The sequence below is a fragment of the Rhamphochromis sp. 'chilingali' genome, assembly GCF_963969265.1.
Source record: "Rhamphochromis sp. 'chilingali' genome assembly, chromosome: 12".
In the NCBI taxonomy this organism is placed as follows: Eukaryota; Metazoa; Chordata; class Actinopteri; order Cichliformes; family Cichlidae; genus Rhamphochromis; species Rhamphochromis sp. 'chilingali'.
The window spans coordinates 32,669,424-32,687,053 of record NC_137939.1 but is presented as its reverse complement, the minus strand read 5'-3'; the positions used below and the strand labels follow the sequence as shown (position 1 = coordinate 32,687,053).

At 43.3% G+C, this 17,630-nt stretch overlaps 2 protein-coding genes across 4 annotated transcripts; one reads left to right on the top strand and one right to left on the bottom strand.

The window, feature by feature from the left end:
• The first annotated feature begins 5,027 nt into the window (after nucleotides 1-5,027).
• Nucleotides 5,028-8,126, top strand: ackr5 (atypical chemokine receptor 5). 2 transcript variants are annotated; one of them, XM_080898512.1, is made up of 3 exons: nucleotides 5,028-5,494; nucleotides 6,580-7,028; nucleotides 7,195-8,126. In XM_080898512.1, the coding sequence occupies exons 2-3, from the start codon at nucleotides 6,627-6,629 to the stop codon at nucleotides 7,657-7,659; spliced, it is 867 nt and encodes a 288-aa protein (XP_080754638.1). In that variant the 5' UTR covers nucleotides 5,028-5,494; nucleotides 6,580-6,626; the 3' UTR covers nucleotides 7,660-8,126. The 2 variants fall into 2 exon arrangements, with proteins under 2 accessions (XP_080754638.1, XP_080754637.1); XM_080898511.1 differs by having other exon boundaries at nucleotides 5,030-5,494; nucleotides 6,580-8,125.
• Nucleotides 8,127-8,303: 177 nt separating this feature from the next.
• zbtb39 (zinc finger and BTB domain containing 39) lies at nucleotides 8,304-17,271 on the bottom strand. 2 transcript variants are annotated; one of them, XM_080898502.1, is made up of 4 exons: nucleotides 17,079-17,168; nucleotides 13,651-14,964; nucleotides 13,080-13,433; nucleotides 8,304-12,490 (listed from the first exon to the last, which is right to left on the bottom strand). In XM_080898502.1, the coding sequence occupies exons 2-4, from the start codon at nucleotides 14,929-14,931 to the stop codon at nucleotides 11,513-11,515; spliced, it is 2,613 nt and encodes an 870-aa protein (XP_080754628.1). In that variant the 5' UTR covers nucleotides 14,932-14,964; nucleotides 17,079-17,168; the 3' UTR covers nucleotides 8,304-11,512. The 2 variants fall into 2 exon arrangements, with proteins under 2 accessions (XP_080754628.1, XP_080754627.1); XM_080898501.1 differs by having other exon boundaries at nucleotides 8,305-12,490; nucleotides 17,156-17,271.
• Nucleotides 17,272-17,630: the final 359 nt, after the last annotated feature.

Here is a 17,630-nt window from a genome sequence, read left to right as displayed (position 1 = left end):
TCCTGCCTGGCAGCTCCATCGTCAACATCCTTTGACCAGTGTATCCACTATCCCTCCTACATATGTCCAAATTATCTTCAGCTTGGCTCCTAACTTTGTCTCCAAGCCGCTCAACCTGAGCTGGCCTTCTAATCTTGCCCGCCCTCTTTACTCCCAGTAAAAATCTTAACATCAGTGCTTGAGATGGAGTGAGTACAGCTGGTTTTATTCTCCTGCCTTTTATCTCTAATTCTTTAAGTGGCTGGCCAGTATAGTAATGGTTTGCATTTATATAGCGCTTTTCGAGACCTTTAATGCCACTATTCATTCACTCTCACATTCACACACTGGTGGAGGCAAGCTACAGTTGTAGCCACAGCTGCCTTGGGGCAGACTGACAGAGGCGGGGCTGCCATATCGCACCGTCGGCCCCTTTGGTCATCACCAGTAGGCGGTAGGTGAAGGACACAACGACCAAGACAGACAGAGCTGGGGATTGAACCGGCAACCTTCCGGGTACAAGATGAGCTGTGATACCTTGCTTGGCAGTTTCCAAGGCCTTAGGTATGGGCAGCTTGCTGTATTTCTTAGCACCCCTTTCTTCATTGCATCTTTCTGCAGCTCTGATAATTGGCTGACTTCCCTCCGTGCTACCGTGATCCTGGCTCCTCCTCCATGGAGGGAACTGCTGGCTGTTCATCTTGTAGCCAAGCATCTCCGTGACCACTGCTACCATGGTGTAGATCAGCTGGTTAGTTCCCATGATGGTCTCTGTAGAGATTGTCCGTAACGCTGCATTCACATCATCTAGTAGACCTTCAGAGGGTAGTCTTGGTACCTGGCTACGGAGGGTCCAGGTACCAAGTGTGACCTGATCTTTCAGGTCACACTCAACGCTCCTTGTGTCAAACTTTGATGTCTTGGCTCACTTTTGCTGTAGCATGTGTGTTGTATATATCATCAATCTTCAGTTGTGATAGCAGGTTTTTTTTTTTTTTTTTTTTTTCAGAATGTTGGAACGCTGGGCCACTAATTGTTTGGATGTTGGATATTGAAGATTCCATAGGTCCCACATCCTCTTCAAGATGTTCCAAAGGTGTATAATGTTACCACGATGTTATCCAGAGCGAGAGAGATATACATAAAGCCCATTTTTCAGGCTCATTGTTGGTGTTTTGGTAACTACCATGTAGGCAGTTGAAACCAGAAGTGTATAAAATTCTAGTATTTCGCTCACTAAAGCTGAAGCACAGTTATTTGGAGCTTAAAATAATGGGAAAAACACTGAAAAAGCCCCATCAGCTGAGGTGATTGGTTGTGTTTGGACACCTGTTAATCTTACAATACTCAGTCAGTAACCATCCTAAGAAAAATGAGGTTGCATATGGGCTATACAGTCAAACGTTTGCAGATTTAAAGTGATAAATCTGCAAGTGAAAATGTCTTGGATTAGAGTTGCAAGCAGTGCGAGTAAATGGTTACCCTGGAGGTAGTTTGTTAGTATTTTGCAGGTCAGAATAATCAGATAAAGCATAGGTGTTGACATTAGAGCTGTTCTTAGATAATGTGATGAAGGTCAGGGGCTGCTTTTTGTCTCACTGTTTCCAAAAGATGTGTTTCTGCTGACTGGTTCCTTCCTGTTTCATCAGCAGAGATCAAATCTGCTGACTGGTTCCTCCTTGTTTCACCAGAAAACCGAAGGGGGGCCCAGTCAACAGGATGGGCACAGAAAGAGGGAGCAGTTGAAGGGTCAGTAAGCAACAAAGTGCTGACCGCCCCCAGAGACAGTAGGAACGTTGAGTCCAGAGAACAGATCCCATTAATCAGTGTGAATCGTGGCCAAAACAAACGTTCCTGCATTCTCCCCATATATTGCTGACCTTGGTTTAGCCCCAACTGTGAAGCCATGGCTTATCCGGGCTCACTCATCACGTGCACTGTCCTCCACCATCCCTCAAGACCAATCTTAACTTTCTTTTGTCCCAGTACTTCAGTCATTAAATCACCTGATGCATAACCACAGAGATGAAGCCAAGCTCGCTTTTAAGAGTGTTAAAATGTTGTGATGATGAGGATGTGTGCTTCTCTAGATTAAAGAGCCTCCTTCCTCAGTGAGGCTGGGGTGGCCCAGGGCTCCCACCTTGCTCTACACTCGGCAAATCGCAGCACAGAGTACGGCTTCCTGGCATTGTTCTCTGCTATGTGGGCCCTCTTTATACTATTTCTCTTTATACTATTTCTTCTTACTGGCATCATACTTACAGGATCATGTGAGATAACTAACAAATGCATCCTCCCCCTCCATCACTTAGTCACTGCAAACCTTTTAACCACTTAAGCCAAGGCTGTTGAACAAGATTCTGCCTGCTCGACTTTGTTGTATTTTTTGATTATTGCTGGAAGGCCAGTTCAGCAGTCTTCTACTACAAAAGTATGCTCTACATGTAGTCTAGCATTGTCTTGCTGAAATACACAAGGCCTTCAGTCAATCTGTGTGTCCCTGCCTCCACTCTGTGTCTTCACCACAGCCATTTCCATGATTTTCACGAAACCATTTATATCCTTAACATCAGACCTAACCAACACCGCCGCCGTTCCCTTCATGTACATGTACATTGAAGTGTGCTGTCTTACCTCTGGACACTCACTTCATCCAACTTCCTCCAGAATTTCTCTTTCACTTCTGACATCCAACCTGTGGGGCATAGGGACTGACAACATTTAACGTAACACTTCAGTTTCTAGCTTTAAACTCATTCTTTTCTGACACCCTCTTCATCTCCACAACACTATTCTCATGCCATTCCTTCAAGGTTAGGGTTATTCCATTTCTCTGTCTACACCACTGGTGTTAAACTCCAATCCTCAAGGGCCGGTGTCCTGAAACTTTTCCATGTGTCCCTGCTGCAACACACATGAATAAAATTAGCAGGTCATTAGCAAAACTCTAGAATTTGACTGAATGCTGAGGTGGCATTTTGCCCATTTGATTCATGTCACAGCAGCTCATGATTTATTGAACATGGTGCAATAAAACTACTTTTAGAAGGGTTTTCTAAATCCTTACATTTACTTCAGTAGGGTTAGGGGTTCCCATCTAAGGATACAGTCAGGTTCTACTATGAACTACTAATTTATGCAGGTGTGTTGCAGCAGGGACACATGGAAAAGTTTCAGGACACCGGCCCTCGAGGACTGGAGTTTAACACTCCTGGTCTACACCATTGCAGAGCAGCTTGAATCCACCTTGAGTCCTCCGTCCTTGCTTCCCTTCCAGCTGGTAAAAAACGAATCGTGACCATTCTAAATAACAGGCATCCAATACTAACTTTTGTCCTTGTTTCTTGTGCATAGCGATTTCTTTTGGTTATATTATATATTCTATATAATGACATATTCTTCACAATTTTATGTTGAAGGACATTATTCCAAATGCATAAAACGATGCAGGACTTGCAGACAGACAGGTAAATAAAAATCTGAGCTCTTTGTTAGGAGTCTAAAGTTTGTAAGAAGTCTAAAAGAAACAAAATCCAAACTTGGAAACTGGAGCATGATGCATACAAAGGAACAAACAGGCAAGATAAATAAATGCTTAGACGAAGGATAAAAGGAAATTGAGACCATGTATACATATACACACAAATAGACTAATCAGGGGCAGTGGAAACGCATGGGGAGCAAAACACACCTGAACTTAATCAAGGTAAGAAGACAAGAAGCCGGAGTACATGAGACACATGACTGACAAAATGAAACCGAACAGAAAGGATTCAAACAGGGAAACAAACGTCTAATACAAACACAGGGACTTGACAACAAGAAAGCACAGAGACTAGACACAAAAACAATTCAAACAAAACAAAAATGATTCCAGAAACAAGTCAACAAAAACTCAACATACAATAATAATCCAAACTTGAAGAGTTAACAAAGAAAACCAGACTTAAAAACTCAAAAATAAACGGAAAACTTGAAATGAGCCCAAAGAATCTCAGACCATGAAAATAAAGGAGATGTTGAAATGTTAGAAACATTATCAGCTGCGACATTGCACCATCATTGGTCTACTGTAGCAAAATAACCAGACTTTACTGCAACATTGTAGTACTGTTATGTGTAATACAACATATATATGATGATTTATTATTATCTTATGACAGCTTATCAAATTCGAGGTAACCCAGATGCTACCTGCAAGCTGATGTCTGACCTTTGACCTATGGTCCTGAAGCATTACATACTAAAATGGTGTATTTTATTATCTTTACCCATGTGTTTGGGGCAGAATTGGCCGAAATCTTTGGCTTCTATGAGCTGTAAAAACTTTATGGCATCATTTCATTTTCATTGTGTCTCATTGAAAAAATAAAAAAGCGTGTTGTGCAGCTCTCTACGTGCATCTTCATATGGTTCTTTTTGACATTTTTTTTTCCACTGTCAACTTTGACCTTGGGTACTAACAATAAAGGTCGAGGTTAAATACTTAGCCAACCTGGGTACTCATATCCCCGGAGGCCTAGTATATTGTTGTGAAGTAAAGTAAGTTTTTCATAAAAATTTGTGGGTAATAAAATGTTTTAATTGATTTTTTTCACATTTGGTGCGACTTTAATCCAATCTACTATCACACAACATAAAAACATATCTAAAAAGAAACTATGGATGCTGGACAGACAGACAAGCAACCAGAACCGATTACGTTCTCCCTTCAGGGGGAGAATTACAGTTATTCTCTCTTACAGAACAGCCTTTAAACTACCAGTGGTAAGCCCATAATATTTGAACAATGATGCATTATGTTTTGCAATTTCGCCCCTGTACACCACCACAGTGGATCTCAAATCAGACAGACACGATGTGATTCAGGTGCAGACATCCAACTTTAATTAAAAGGGGTTTAATAGAACCCACTTTTATTCTACTAGTAGAACCTTTGCATTATTCACAGCTTAATCTGTTTTTTTTTAATGTAATTTAATAACAATCAGCTTTCAACAGCAAATTTGAATTTTTTTAGATTAAAACTGTACATTGAATTCTCATTTTTATATACTTATATGGGTTTACTTGAATGGAAGACAGCTGTGATTTGTCGAGGGCGTGAACTTTACAAAGGGAACTTGGGTCACTGAGAAACTTGAGTTTCATTATTGCACATTTCTAGCAATAATTACTTTTGGAAATCCTCCTTATATAACTTCTCTATTCATGCGCAATACATTATTTCTTTATTTAAATTATTGTATCACTAGCTTTGTGGCTGTCTCTGTACTTCAGTTGTCCTACTCAGTGCTCACTGAGGATGCCATAGCTGTATGTGTGTGTGTGTTTGTTTATGGGAAATGGGAGGGTAGAAACTCCTGTTCGATTGCCCACATAGTCCTGAGCAGCAGAGCTGAAAAGGCACATCTCCCATCTGCAGACTTCACACAGAAGATTCTCCACTAGACGATAAGGTCTCAGGAGCGACCTTCCCCATTCAGCTCCTGTGTACGCTGCCACCGCCACTGAGGTACGAGAAAACTCAGTCATTTTCAAGGTTGTTAAACCCCACTTTACCTTTAGTCTAGATCTTAAAGGGAAACACTTTATACATCTATCTGTTGTCAGGTGTGGAAAATCATGTTATTGTTTTTACATAGAAATATATTTTTACACAGAAATATAGATAGAGATCGTCAGTTGTTAGGTTGCATTTAGGTGTAGGTGATTTTGAAGAGATTGGAGGCTTCAAAATCTGACACTTGCAAGTCTGAAGAGGTCAGAGATCCAGCAACACTCTGTTGTGTAATGCTTTACCAGCGTGTTTCAGATTGTGTTGATTTATTTATGCAAGTTTCTGGAGTTTTGACCTCTTTGGATTTTTTTTAGATAGAAGAATGTGTGAAATGAAAAGCACTTTTTTTTCTTTTTCACTGTTATAGACGTGCAAAGTTGAATCTGTTGAAATCATCTCCAGGAAAAATAAGCTATTAATTGGGCATTTTCTGTTGGTGTAAAGGCAAGCTTGTCAGTAGTTTCAGGTTGCAATTTGGGGAAATGTGGGAGGCTGATTTGGATGAGAATAGTAAAGTAAAGGCACTGTGGACAAATTCACCTTCCTCCAAGATGCATGGAGGTGAGGATAAAATCTAAAGGTGTCAAAACTTGTGCAACACTTCTTGCAGAAAGATCTATTTCATGGTTTTTATTGTACATAGCATGAGTGTTTCTGAGTTTTTGACTTCGTTTCAGCTTAGTGAGAAAGAAGAATGCTTGGAATGGAAACCGTCTGTGTTTTAGATGTGCAGAGTTATATATGTGGAGCGTTGTGAATGAAAAACATGCTATAAATCTGAATTCTAAACATATCCATGCTTGCATTCACCTCAACGCGAGGCACTCCTGCTCTGAACTGAACACTGTAGGTTGTGAAATAGTTTTCTAATAACCTGCTGGGCTTTTTGTATTCACCTCTCAAAAACATTTTGAGTAAACCACCTCCTCCTCCTCCTGTGCCCCTCTTATGCAACGTCTTAAAACATAATCAGATTAACCTCAAAATAAATTTAAACCCTGTCAGGATATGAAAAGCTTTCCTTTGCTTTTTCACTCCAGAACATGACCATTTTCAACCACTCGCTTGACTACTTGAACGGCACGCCATGGTTCGTCTTCGACTGCACCCTCCAGCTCAACACGAACTCCCGGCGCATCGCCCTCTTCCTGATGTACCTTTTCATCTTCATGGTGGGCCTGATGGAGAACACGCTGGTCGTCTGGGTCAACTGGCGCCGAAGGCATTCCTCCAATGCGGTCCTCTTCTGCATCATCAACGTGAGCCTGTCGGACCTGATGGTGATTGTGATCCTTCCTTTCTTCATGATGGAGGTGACCATGGACCAGGTCTGGCTGTGGGGTCGCTTCCTCTGCAAGGTCACCCACCTCATCTACGTGATCAACTTCTACAGCAGCTCCTTCTTCCTGGCCTTCATGACCCTCGAACGCTATTTCTCACTGTCAAGACCGTCATCGTCAAGCTTCTTCCCTGCGGGAGGCCGGAAGCGGTGGGTGGTCTGTGGGGGCCTCTGGGGGCTCTCCTTGTTTCTGGCTCTGTTAGAGAACGTCCATGTGAATCTTCTGGAGTGGGAAGAGCCAGGTTGTTACATGCTGCCTGAATACAACTACACCGAATGGTTCGTCACTGTGTCTTTCTTGTGCCTGGTTTTCCAGTTCCTGGTCCCCGCTGCTGTCATCATTACCTGCAATGTGCTGATTGCTCGTACAGCCAACAGGGCGACGGATGTGCAGAACCGACGGGATGTTTGGCTGGTGCACGTATACTCCCTTGTGTTTGTAATGTGCTGGCTCCCCTACCACTTGGTCATGTTCTTGATGATAATAGACGACCTTGAGCCCTATGTATTCAGCTGCAACACGGTGGAAGTGCTCTACTTTTCTTTCAGCGTGGTGCAGACCATTTCGCTTTTGCACTGTGTTGCCAACCCCTTCCTCTACAACTTCCTCAGCAAGAGCTTTCGGAACAACCTGATCAACACCATGTTGAACTACATTCCCAGAGAGGGGACTGCAGAACAGGTGGGACCCAGAGCCAACGCCAAAACTGCAAATGAGGGCGGTACAGACCTGGGAAAGCGGAGTAACGCCAGCACCAGCCATTCTGATGTTGGATCATAAGATGAAGCTGAGCTAAGGATCAAGTAAGCTCCAGTCGCGGTATATTTGACCGAACTAAATTCAGCCCTGTTGCTTCCAAGTATCACAGGCATCGATCGGGCTCATACCTTCCTCTCATAGTCCACTTCCTGTTTTGTTAAGCATGTACCTGATCAGTTTCACACACAGGAGGGCAGGAAATGTTTGATGTCTTCCTGCAAAGCTGCTCAACTCACACTGGAACTCATGGCACAGTGAATGTTCCAGGAATTCGTGTCAACAAAATGTGCTGCAGTGCCCCACAGGAGAAATCCTCATATCAGTATACACAAATGCAAATGTGAAAATGTAACTGTTTAATTGCATAAAATCAAAGCTTAATGTTACTAAATGCTTATTTATCTGGATGCTGATGTAGTCATACCTGTAAAAAAACAAAACAAAACAAAAAAACAATAAAACTCCCTTAAACGCTGGTGGTTTCGATCCAAGCTGGAAAAGCTGAGTTGGCTTTTGTAAGATGATTTGATGATGACAAAGCACAGCCACTCATTTGGAAACTTGTTTATTTTAACAAGGAAATTTGCCTTTCTTGCAGATGGCTTGTCCTTTCTGCTCATCTTTATTACATTTACTTCCGTTTCTGGAATGTTTCATGTTCAACAGGTTAAACAATAAGAAGGCAGGGGGGGAAAAAAGAAGCGGGGTCTGTGTGTCCACAAACGGCACAATAACAGGAAGAGACCAGGCTTTGCAAGGGCAAAGGTCTGAGCTTCTGGAAACAGGGGAAGCAGATTTCTGCAGATTCATCACTGAATTTCTGATGATGGAGCAGCTCATCCAACAGATAAAAAAATAACAATAATTCAGAGGTGATAACAGTCTTCCTAGAGGCATTTATTGCAAAAACAATATTAAAAAAAACATATAAACATATTTAGCTTTAGAAATAGACAACGAAAGGCATAAAAATAATAAATAGTTGCTGTCATAAATATGAGGTAAGACACAAAAATCGCACAGAAATGTGTAAATGGGCACTTCAATGTCACATTTCTACAGCACAACATACGTCACACGCTCTAAACAAGTCAGTATAGCTTGTGTTTAAAATGGAATTAGTCTGTGTAAGTTCAAACGCACACCATTATGTTTCAAAGACAAAAATATTCTCTACTGTGGATTTGTTTTATCTGAGTGAAACATGCACCATAAGAACAGACTAAATAAAATTGTAGGGTTTTAAAACCGTGACTGCAAATAGAATTAGTATGCTACAAACGGCATGCTACTTCAATATGCAATCAGTGTAATTACTCTGTAATTACAATCACTGACATCAAAAACCTATCCTGATATTACAGTAGATAAAATCTGCTGCATAATACAGCTGCCTTCTTTCACCTGCTAACATCAGGATACACTGCCACCAAGTGGCTTCTTCTTATCTTAGTTCAAACACACCAAACCTGCAGTTTGAACGGCATCTAACAGAAAAAAATATGGCGACCGCATTATAAAAATCCAGGTAAACGCTCAGTCGATCAACAGATACAGAAATAATCAGATGTAAGTGAAAAATAATCTATTTCTTTACTTCTATTCTATAAAAATACTAATTTTGTGTTTTAAAACAGTGATTCCCAGCTTTAAAAATTTATTTTCTGGCCTATATCAAAAAAAGAAAAGAGAAAAAAAAGAGGTTGATGCTAGAGTTCTCGGAGGCCTTTTTAAGGGGGGGGGAAGATCTCCTCAAAAACCAGCTGTAAGCAGCAGGGTTGCATCCTCCTGCAGAAATGTGCCTGTCAGCATAGGAGCATCACTGCGATGACTCGCTTCAAGCAATGAACCTCCAGTTTGCACAGGGATGGTTTCAACCATACAGTTTTACATTACTAACCACATCTATGGCCAGAAGCTCTGGCTAATGACTGAAATAGGCTGCTTCTAACAGGTGTCTGGGTGAGGAGCTTGGTCATTAGGGAGGGACGACTCCTCCACGTCAGTGTCTCCCAGGATGAGCTGGAGGAGACGGCTGAGAACAGGGAAATCTGAGTATATCTGCTTAGAGTGCTGCACCTGCAACCTGGACCAAGCCACTGAGGGATGGAATTTCTGCCCTTTACGGCTCAAAAAGGGTATATCTTCTCATACTTATATTGTGAATGATTAAAAGTGTCCCCACTTCTTTTTTTTTTTTACATATTTACTAAAACTCAAAAAAAATTCTTCACATGTATTGGATTTTAGGGAATCAGTCGCCATTTACAACACACATCACGAACACAACCAATAGATACTGCAGCTGACTTTATCCTTGTTGCCTTGACTCCTCTCTCCTCTGCTTGGATCTCTGGTGGAAGGGACCAGACGGAAGGAGAGGATGCAAGGATGTAGAAACTAAGAAATGAGAAAGGGGGGATGGAGTTGGCCAGTGGGGGTGAGGTAGCTGGGAAGACTTTGTTAATTAAAAGTCTAGGGAGATGATTCTTCCAGCTGTTTTACTCCCAAAGTAGCATCCTTCTCTGTTAAAGTTGTTGGGGAGACTCATTTATGTGCTGACTGGACTCCTGTACTGGGTGCTAACTTACACACACACCCATAATACTCCAAAAACTGTTCATTTTGTTTTAGTCAAGTTTAAATAGTGTTAAAAATTCATTTTATACAGTTATCAGTCAGTTAGTGTGCACTTCCAGCAAGAGTTGACAGTTTTTGAGGCCAGTTTTGCGCTTTTTACATTTACCCGTAGCATTTTTATTAAAACTATTGTCATCATTTTAGCTCAAATAATCGTAGTCGTATATACTGATAATTTATTAATGTAATACAACCATATTTTAGCCTTTTCATGCACTATGTTCAGCTATTTTAACTAAGATTTTAAAAGGCTTTACCTTACAATAAAAGGCACTTACTGCTACATAAATACATCTTAAGTGAACTGTTTTGAATTAACTAGTTGTTGTTGTGTTAGTGCAGACAGCTTTTCTATTATCGATTTGTAATTTCTAATTTTTTTTCTAAATTCATTTAAGTAAAATTTGGACTTACACAAAGAAGACACCGCTCAAATCGCGATGTCATTATTACGTGAAACCCCAGAGCCCCTCAAAAACCTGCTACGTGCCCCTCAGTGTGACTCGTACCGCTCTCTGTTTGGGAATCAATGCTTTAAAACACTGTGGAAAGAAAATAATACATTTATGAAAATATTTCGTGTTTGTCTACTTTTCTACATTGAGGTAATTGCAGTGTAATTACACTGTAATTACAATCACATATTAAGACAATCATTTTGATGATGCTACTTTTTTTTTTTTTTTTTTTAAACAGACTCAGTCAAGAATCTGACCAGTGCAAATGGTCTTTAGTAGGAGAATCGTCCATCTTTAATCCATAGTAATGGCTAGTTTTAGAGTTTTTAGGTTTTGTTCTTATGTAGTTCTGGTTCCATTTGTGTGTTTGAGAAAGTTAGCTGGACAAAATAAGCAATACTGAGATCTTTTACAATAATTTAGAGACTACGTGATTAACTAAAAACATTAGAAAAATCACTGCACTGGGCTAATAACAGTGTTTATAATAATATTTCAGCCAAAGCATCTTGTGCCAGGAAATGAAAAAAATCCTCCAAATAAAAACAAGAATGGAAACTTCTAGCGCTTCTGACTTTTTTTTTTAAACAGTTAGCCGGCATTAAATTGATGTAACAAGACAGATGTGCATGAGTCATCAGTAAATGTCCTATCTGTTGATAGGTGCTAACTGATGTTGGTGCATCAGTTAGCTAAAGCTCTAGTCTACTATCAGCAGCTTGTGGTCCACGACAACCAGACACAGAGGAGGCGTCAGGGAGGAAACGAGGAGCTGATCAGGTGTCCACAGTGGGCAGCGGTTCTTTAGAGTGATCATTGTACATGAAGGTCTGCTCGATGTTGAAGTCCGGCGGTAAGTGGTCCTTGTGGAGCTCCATGTGTGACGACACCAGCTTCAGCGTGGAGAAGTAAAGGCCGCAGACGGTGCAGCGGTACATCAGGGCGCCGGCGTGCGTCTTCAGGTGGCAGATCATGGTGGAGCGCCCCCTGAAGAAGCGCAGACACACTTTACACTGGTAGGGTTTCTCCCCGGTGTGGATACGGAGGTGGTAGGTGAACTCCCCCGAGTGAGCGAAACGTTTACCACAGTAGCGACACCGGTACCACTTCCCACGCACCCCTGCAGGTCCGACACCGCTGTCCTGACTGGAGCTTCCGTTCGTCAGGACTCCAGAGGACACGCCGTGCATCGGCCCTTGAAAAAACTTGTCTGACACGCTGATGCCCATTCCCAAACCCAAACCGAAGTTGCTCATTTTAACGAGCCCGCTGACGTCCCGTGACGAGGAGGAGGAGCAGGAAGACGGCGGGCACTCCAGAGACTGATCCGCTTTACGTTTCCCTAACCACCCCTGGCCGCCAGCGGTTCCTCCGCTCCCCGTGGAGTCGCTGGTGTGCAGACTGAGGTGGTACTGAAACGCAGAGGACGAGCGAAACGTCTGCGGGCACAGGAAGCAATGCAGCTCCTCCGCTCCTCCTCCACTGCCACCTCCATCTGCTTTGACTCCGTAAGCCCTCAGCGCCGACTGCTCTCTCTCCTTAGCTGCCGCCTCCTCAGCGTGCACAGCCATGTGTCTGTCCAGCAGGGCGCGCTCTACAAAGCAGCGGGCGCAGTGCGGGCAGGTGAAGACGGGCAGGGAGAGGTGGGCGAGGGCGTGCCACAGTAGGGAGCACAGGGACAGCTGGGGGAGGTGACACACGCCACAGCTCAGGCTCTGGGGGCACACGTGGCTCAGCAGGTGGTCTTTGAGAGTCTGAGGAGGAGAGAAACACAAAACTAAAAGTTGAGGAGCCTCACTGAGGAAGCAGGTGTGTAGCAGGGGGACTCCTCATTCTTATTTCCTGCTCATGTTTGCCACCAAACCGGTTGTCAGGCATTGTTCATACAAACATCAGACTTCCTGTGGGTTTCACTGTGAACTCAAGTCTCACTTTTGTGCTTCTTAGACACACCTGGTCCTTGCGTTATTTACAAAGTAAACGCTTCAGTTAACCTTAAAGTGAACCACAGTGAGCTCATTCATGACACAGTTTAATGAACGAGAGCTCGACAGCATGTTGTGGCTCACAGAAAGAGCCTACAAAGGCCAACGCAACATTTGGGGCTTTTTATCTTAATAATTTGTGAATAAAACAAAAGAACCGCTTTTTAATGAACTGCCCGACTTCATTTCAGTTCATGGAGATAGAAATGGCTGTAATTTCTTAACGATTAATGTAAAAATCAAGTCCGCATTTATCATAACTAAATAGTGTCTGTTTACATATGGAGCCATTTATGTATCAAGCAATCGTTTAAAGTGTCTGACTTATGTCAAAAACACTCCATAAATATCCACTAACCTGGAAGTCCTTGCTGAGGGATTTGGTGCATACAGCACACTGCAGCTCTTGGCTGTGGCTGCTGTTGGTCAGCGCCCCCTGTGGGATGGTGTAACTGGATGCTGTCTGGCGGTGGTGCCGCAGCAGTTTCTTTTGACTGCAGAACTGCAAGTGGCACATGTCACAGGTGAAGAGCTGCACTCCCACATGGGTGAAGGAGTGGGCGATGCCCGCAGCACGGTCTGGAAAAGAGGCTCCGCACACCCTGCAGAGCCCCAGCTCCGTCAGGTGCGTCTCACCGTGTCTTCTGATGGCAGCTGGATCTGCTGGGAGTGCCACTGTGCAAGCTTTACATGTCACCGTGCTTCCTGTCACCTGGAGGAGCAAAGACCATTATTTCCTATGTGGAAAAAAAATACGACCCATCCCTGTGTCCTCTGAAGGTCTGTAGCTCAGAAAACGTTCAGAGCACGATGTCAAATCTTGGTCGCTTCATTAGAAATACAAACATTACAGAACTTCAGCTGATTTGATTTTATACAGAATGACTTTTTACATGAACTACTCTACTGCTCACAAACAGAAACATTACCTGGCTACTCGCATTCCCTCCATCTCCATTCTCCACACACACAAGGTCATCTTCATCCTCGTCCTCCTCCTCTCCCTCCTCCATGAAGTTCTCATCATCGCTCAGCTCGATGATCTCTCCTGCCAACTGTCTCCACTGCTCTTCCTCTGTTCCCTCCACTGCTCCATTACCTTGCAGAGCCTCCCTCTCCTCCTCAGTGTCTCCTTCCTCCACTTCCCCAAACATCAGCCTGCTGTCCTGCTGCACGTCGACGACGCCACCTTCCACCGCTGCCACCTGAAGGCTGCCTGGAGACTCTCCTGAGGATGATGTCGGGGCGCAGGCTTCAGCGCCAAGCTGAGCTGAAGAGTCAGGGAGGGAGCAAGACTCAGACGTAACAGGGTTGCTGCTCCGGGACAAAGAGTCGCCCGTGCTCTCAGAAACCATTTGACCATCTGTGTCACCGTCCTCACAGCAGCCTCCCGCCTCCCCATCGTTCAGCCCGTGTTCGGTCTTCAGCTGGAGCACAGGTCCCACAGGCTGCAAGCCGTCAGCCTGAAGGGAAAGGCTGCTGCTGCTGGTGGTTAAAGGCGGTCCTCCTGGTAACTGATGATCTGCTCCCATCTGCCCGTAGCCGATATGTGACTGGACATCTTCTGCCTTTAGGTCCAGAGACAGAGGCCCGGCTTGAACTTCGCGGCCTGACCTGCCCATCCTGATTTGGAAAAGAGGGGAGGGAGCAGCAGCAGGAGTCGGGGCAGCAGACGGGCCAGCCGATGAAGACAGAGAGGAGCAGGAGGCGGCGGAGGAGCACACAGACGGCACAGAAGCTGCACTAACTGCAACCACTGTGGGTGGAGCGGCCACCATGCTGGAGTCCAGGGTGACATCACCGGGACTGCTGACATTGCAGTTTGCAGACACAGAAGCCTGCAGGTCAGGGAAGGTAGCGTGACAAGCCTTCACCAGTTCACTGACCCCGAGCCGCTCGGCCAGCTCGTACAGGACCCCGACATCTATGAGATCAGTCACTATCTCCCCGGTGTAGACAAATGTCAGCACTTTCTCAAAGTTAGCTGGGGAGATAAACTCCAAAGAGAAGGCGGCGCTGGACGCGGTGGGAGTTCTGGTGAACAAGTTGCGAAAGTACGTCCCGGCGCAGGCCAGCACTGCACGGTGGGCTGCGAATGTCCGGTTGCCAACTTGCAGGAACACATCACAGTACTGACGTGATTGGCGGCAACGGTTAAGCTCAGAGAGAAGGCTGGCAGCGTGGCCGGGACACTGCAGCCGGATCCTCATCCCTGCCGCAGCTCCTAATGCACTACAATCCAACTGCAGGGAAGGAAATGCAGAATCATCAGAGCAGTACAGGGGACAAATATTCGGTGATTAGTCATCCATCTTTTGGTGGTAGATGGATCACTAATGAAAATGTATTCATACGCTGATGCAGTGAAAAGACACAAACAAACAACAAAAACAGCGTGATAATCCAGTTGTTAAATATAGCGGTGTCTGAAAAGGGCTGGGAAAATCATCAAAGACCCCAGTCACCCATCACATGGACTCTTCACCCTCCTGCCCTCTGGGAGGCGCCACAGGAGCCTCCGGACTAAGACCACCAGGTACCGGAACAGCTTCTTCCCCACAGCTGTCAGACTCCTGAACTCTGCCTCCTGACATCTGACCCACGTTAAACTCATGGACTGAACATACACACCCCCACAATGGACAACTGTACCCTCAAACACAATAATAACATGGACTGAACCACCACTCACAACCACTAGCACTTTATACAGCCTCTGTAGAAACTATCTACACCCTCACTTATCTTAACTGCACTACTGTATAGCTCTGTGTAAATAATCATTCTGTACATTCGATAATCTTTAATCCTACAACTGTTTACAACTTGCATAGTTCCCATTTCTGTATAGCTGTATATCTCAGATTTCTGTAAAGTTATTTATTTCATATTCTGTATAGTTTTTCATATTTATATCCTGTTCATATCCTGTACATAGCTTGTACTCACTACAGCCTGTACATACTTATAGTTATAGAATATTCACAACATACTTCATACCGTGTACATTATAACATACCATAATAGACCCATTTCTGTAATATACTCACATATCTATATTATTGCTAATATATATTGTAATATATCTATATCACTAAAGCACTTCTGGATGGATGCAAACTGCATTTCGTTGCCCTGTACCTGTGCATGTGCAATGACAATAAAGTTGAATTCTATTCTATTCTATTCTATATAGATAAAATGTGTTACTGCATGATAAAATATGTAAAGTGGCTGTCAAAAAGCAGTCCAGTATGTGGCAACCAGTTTTTCACTCCAGTTTTTATAAAACAGGTTTAACAACAGTTTAAATCTAAATTCTGAGTTTTCAGATTTAGAATCGGTTCAGTCTTCTCCGATCCACTCTGAGGTAAGCTGTATGAGGAAGTAATGAAAGAAATCCATTAATTGCACTCTGATACCATGATTCGCCATGGGAACAGGTAAATAAAGCCCCCATTGTGATCGAACAAACCGGGGGTTATGAATGCAAGGTCTGAGGGATCTTTCAGCAATGGTTTCTGGAGAACTGGTTTGTCAACAGGCTGTGATTTTATTACTGTTGATCTCTTATCTTAAACACAACCTGCTCCAGAGCAGCACAAGTTACCATGGTGACATAAGACGTGAACCACCATCATATCAAGTTAAACCTGAAGTTAGTTGGATGATTCATAGTACATTTCAACATGATAGTCAACATGTATGCATCTCCCATTCTGACTTTTATCTTGGACTCTCTGTCGGAAAGAAGGAATTTTAGCTCCTCCCTCGTTACAGAAACCTTATTCTGATTGGCCCCTCACTACAAACAGAAGGTTTGAACTGAAAAGGGGGGGGGGGGGGGGGGGGCTATTAAGGATACCCTTTCCCTGACATTACAGAGAGTCAAAAATAGAAAAAAAAAGTTATTTTAAACGAACTGTTTATAGCAGTCTGAGCTCTTAGCTGGTACGGATTACTCTCATTGCTTGAAACTTTGGCCGTGTTTAACAGGAGCATTTATGTATGTTCTTTATTTATGCATGGCAGAAAATAAAGAAAAGCAGTATAGGTTCACTTTTATAAATAACAGAGGTATTATAAAAATGACAGTTTACTCCTTTAGATTCTATTTTTTAAGCATTTATGTTTTTGTATAAAGAAGCAGGATCTAACTGTTCTGCAGTAACAGATGTTGTAAATTAAATTTTCTTTTTTTCTTTTTTAAACGGTGTTAACGCGTTGTTTTTGCTGCTCTTTGTGTTTAAAGCACAATTACTCTTAATTTTCCGCAGTTTAAAAAGAAGCTAGAGGATCCCAGACAGTTTTTTCTCTATCGCAGACAATCCAGACACATTATGGTAACTCTACTCACCCAAACCAGAGGTTTTATTAAAAAATAATCCTCCTACTGTGAGCGCAGGCCCGCTCGTTGCTGTTACCATCACTCACCCATTGAGACGTGTCCGCCGGCGCTCAGAAATCCCCTTTTCCTTTTTGTTTTCATTCGGTCTGCACCGCTCAGGCACTCATTCTACATTTTAGAAGCCTTTGCTCTTATGGTCCATCCATCCGTCGCAGTTTGGTGACGCATGTCAACAAAGCTGAGCGGCGTTGCCCCCTGCAGGCCGGAGGCGTCACTGCAGGGAGGAGAATTCATCAAGTTTCAAGACCACTTGAAAAATGGCAAAAACTAAATAAATAAATCATATTTTGCATGGTTGGATGTTAACAAGGTTCCAAGTTGAGCTTCAACATGCAACAAGAAGAAATGGGAGTGAGACAAAACATTTTTTGATCATGCAATTTATTGAAAACAACACTTAAACTGAAACAGGCTGTTTTGACAGCTGATCAAAAGTTTAAGACCATATGCCTTTAAAAGGCCAATCTGTGCAAAAATATGGATTCATTGTCATTTTCTGTC

Bases quoted from the DNA above. Each gene is read 5' to 3' on its own strand.
- ackr5 (XM_080898511.1), top strand. From the start codon at position 6,583: ATGACCATTTTCAACCACTCGCTTGACTACTTGAACGGCACGCCATGG.
- zbtb39 (XM_080898501.1), bottom strand. From the start codon at position 14,931: ATGAGGATCCGGCTGCAGTGTCCCGGCCACGCTGCCAGCCTTCTCTCT. The intron at 13,434-13,650 runs GTAATGTTTCTG...TTGCTCCTCCAG, and splicing joins GAGGGAATGCGAGTAGCCAG to GTGACAGGAAGCACGGTGAC. The intron at 12,491-13,079 runs GTTAGTGGATAT...TCTCCTCCTCAG, and splicing joins CCCTCAGCAAGGACTTCCAG to ACTCTCAAAGACCACCTGCT.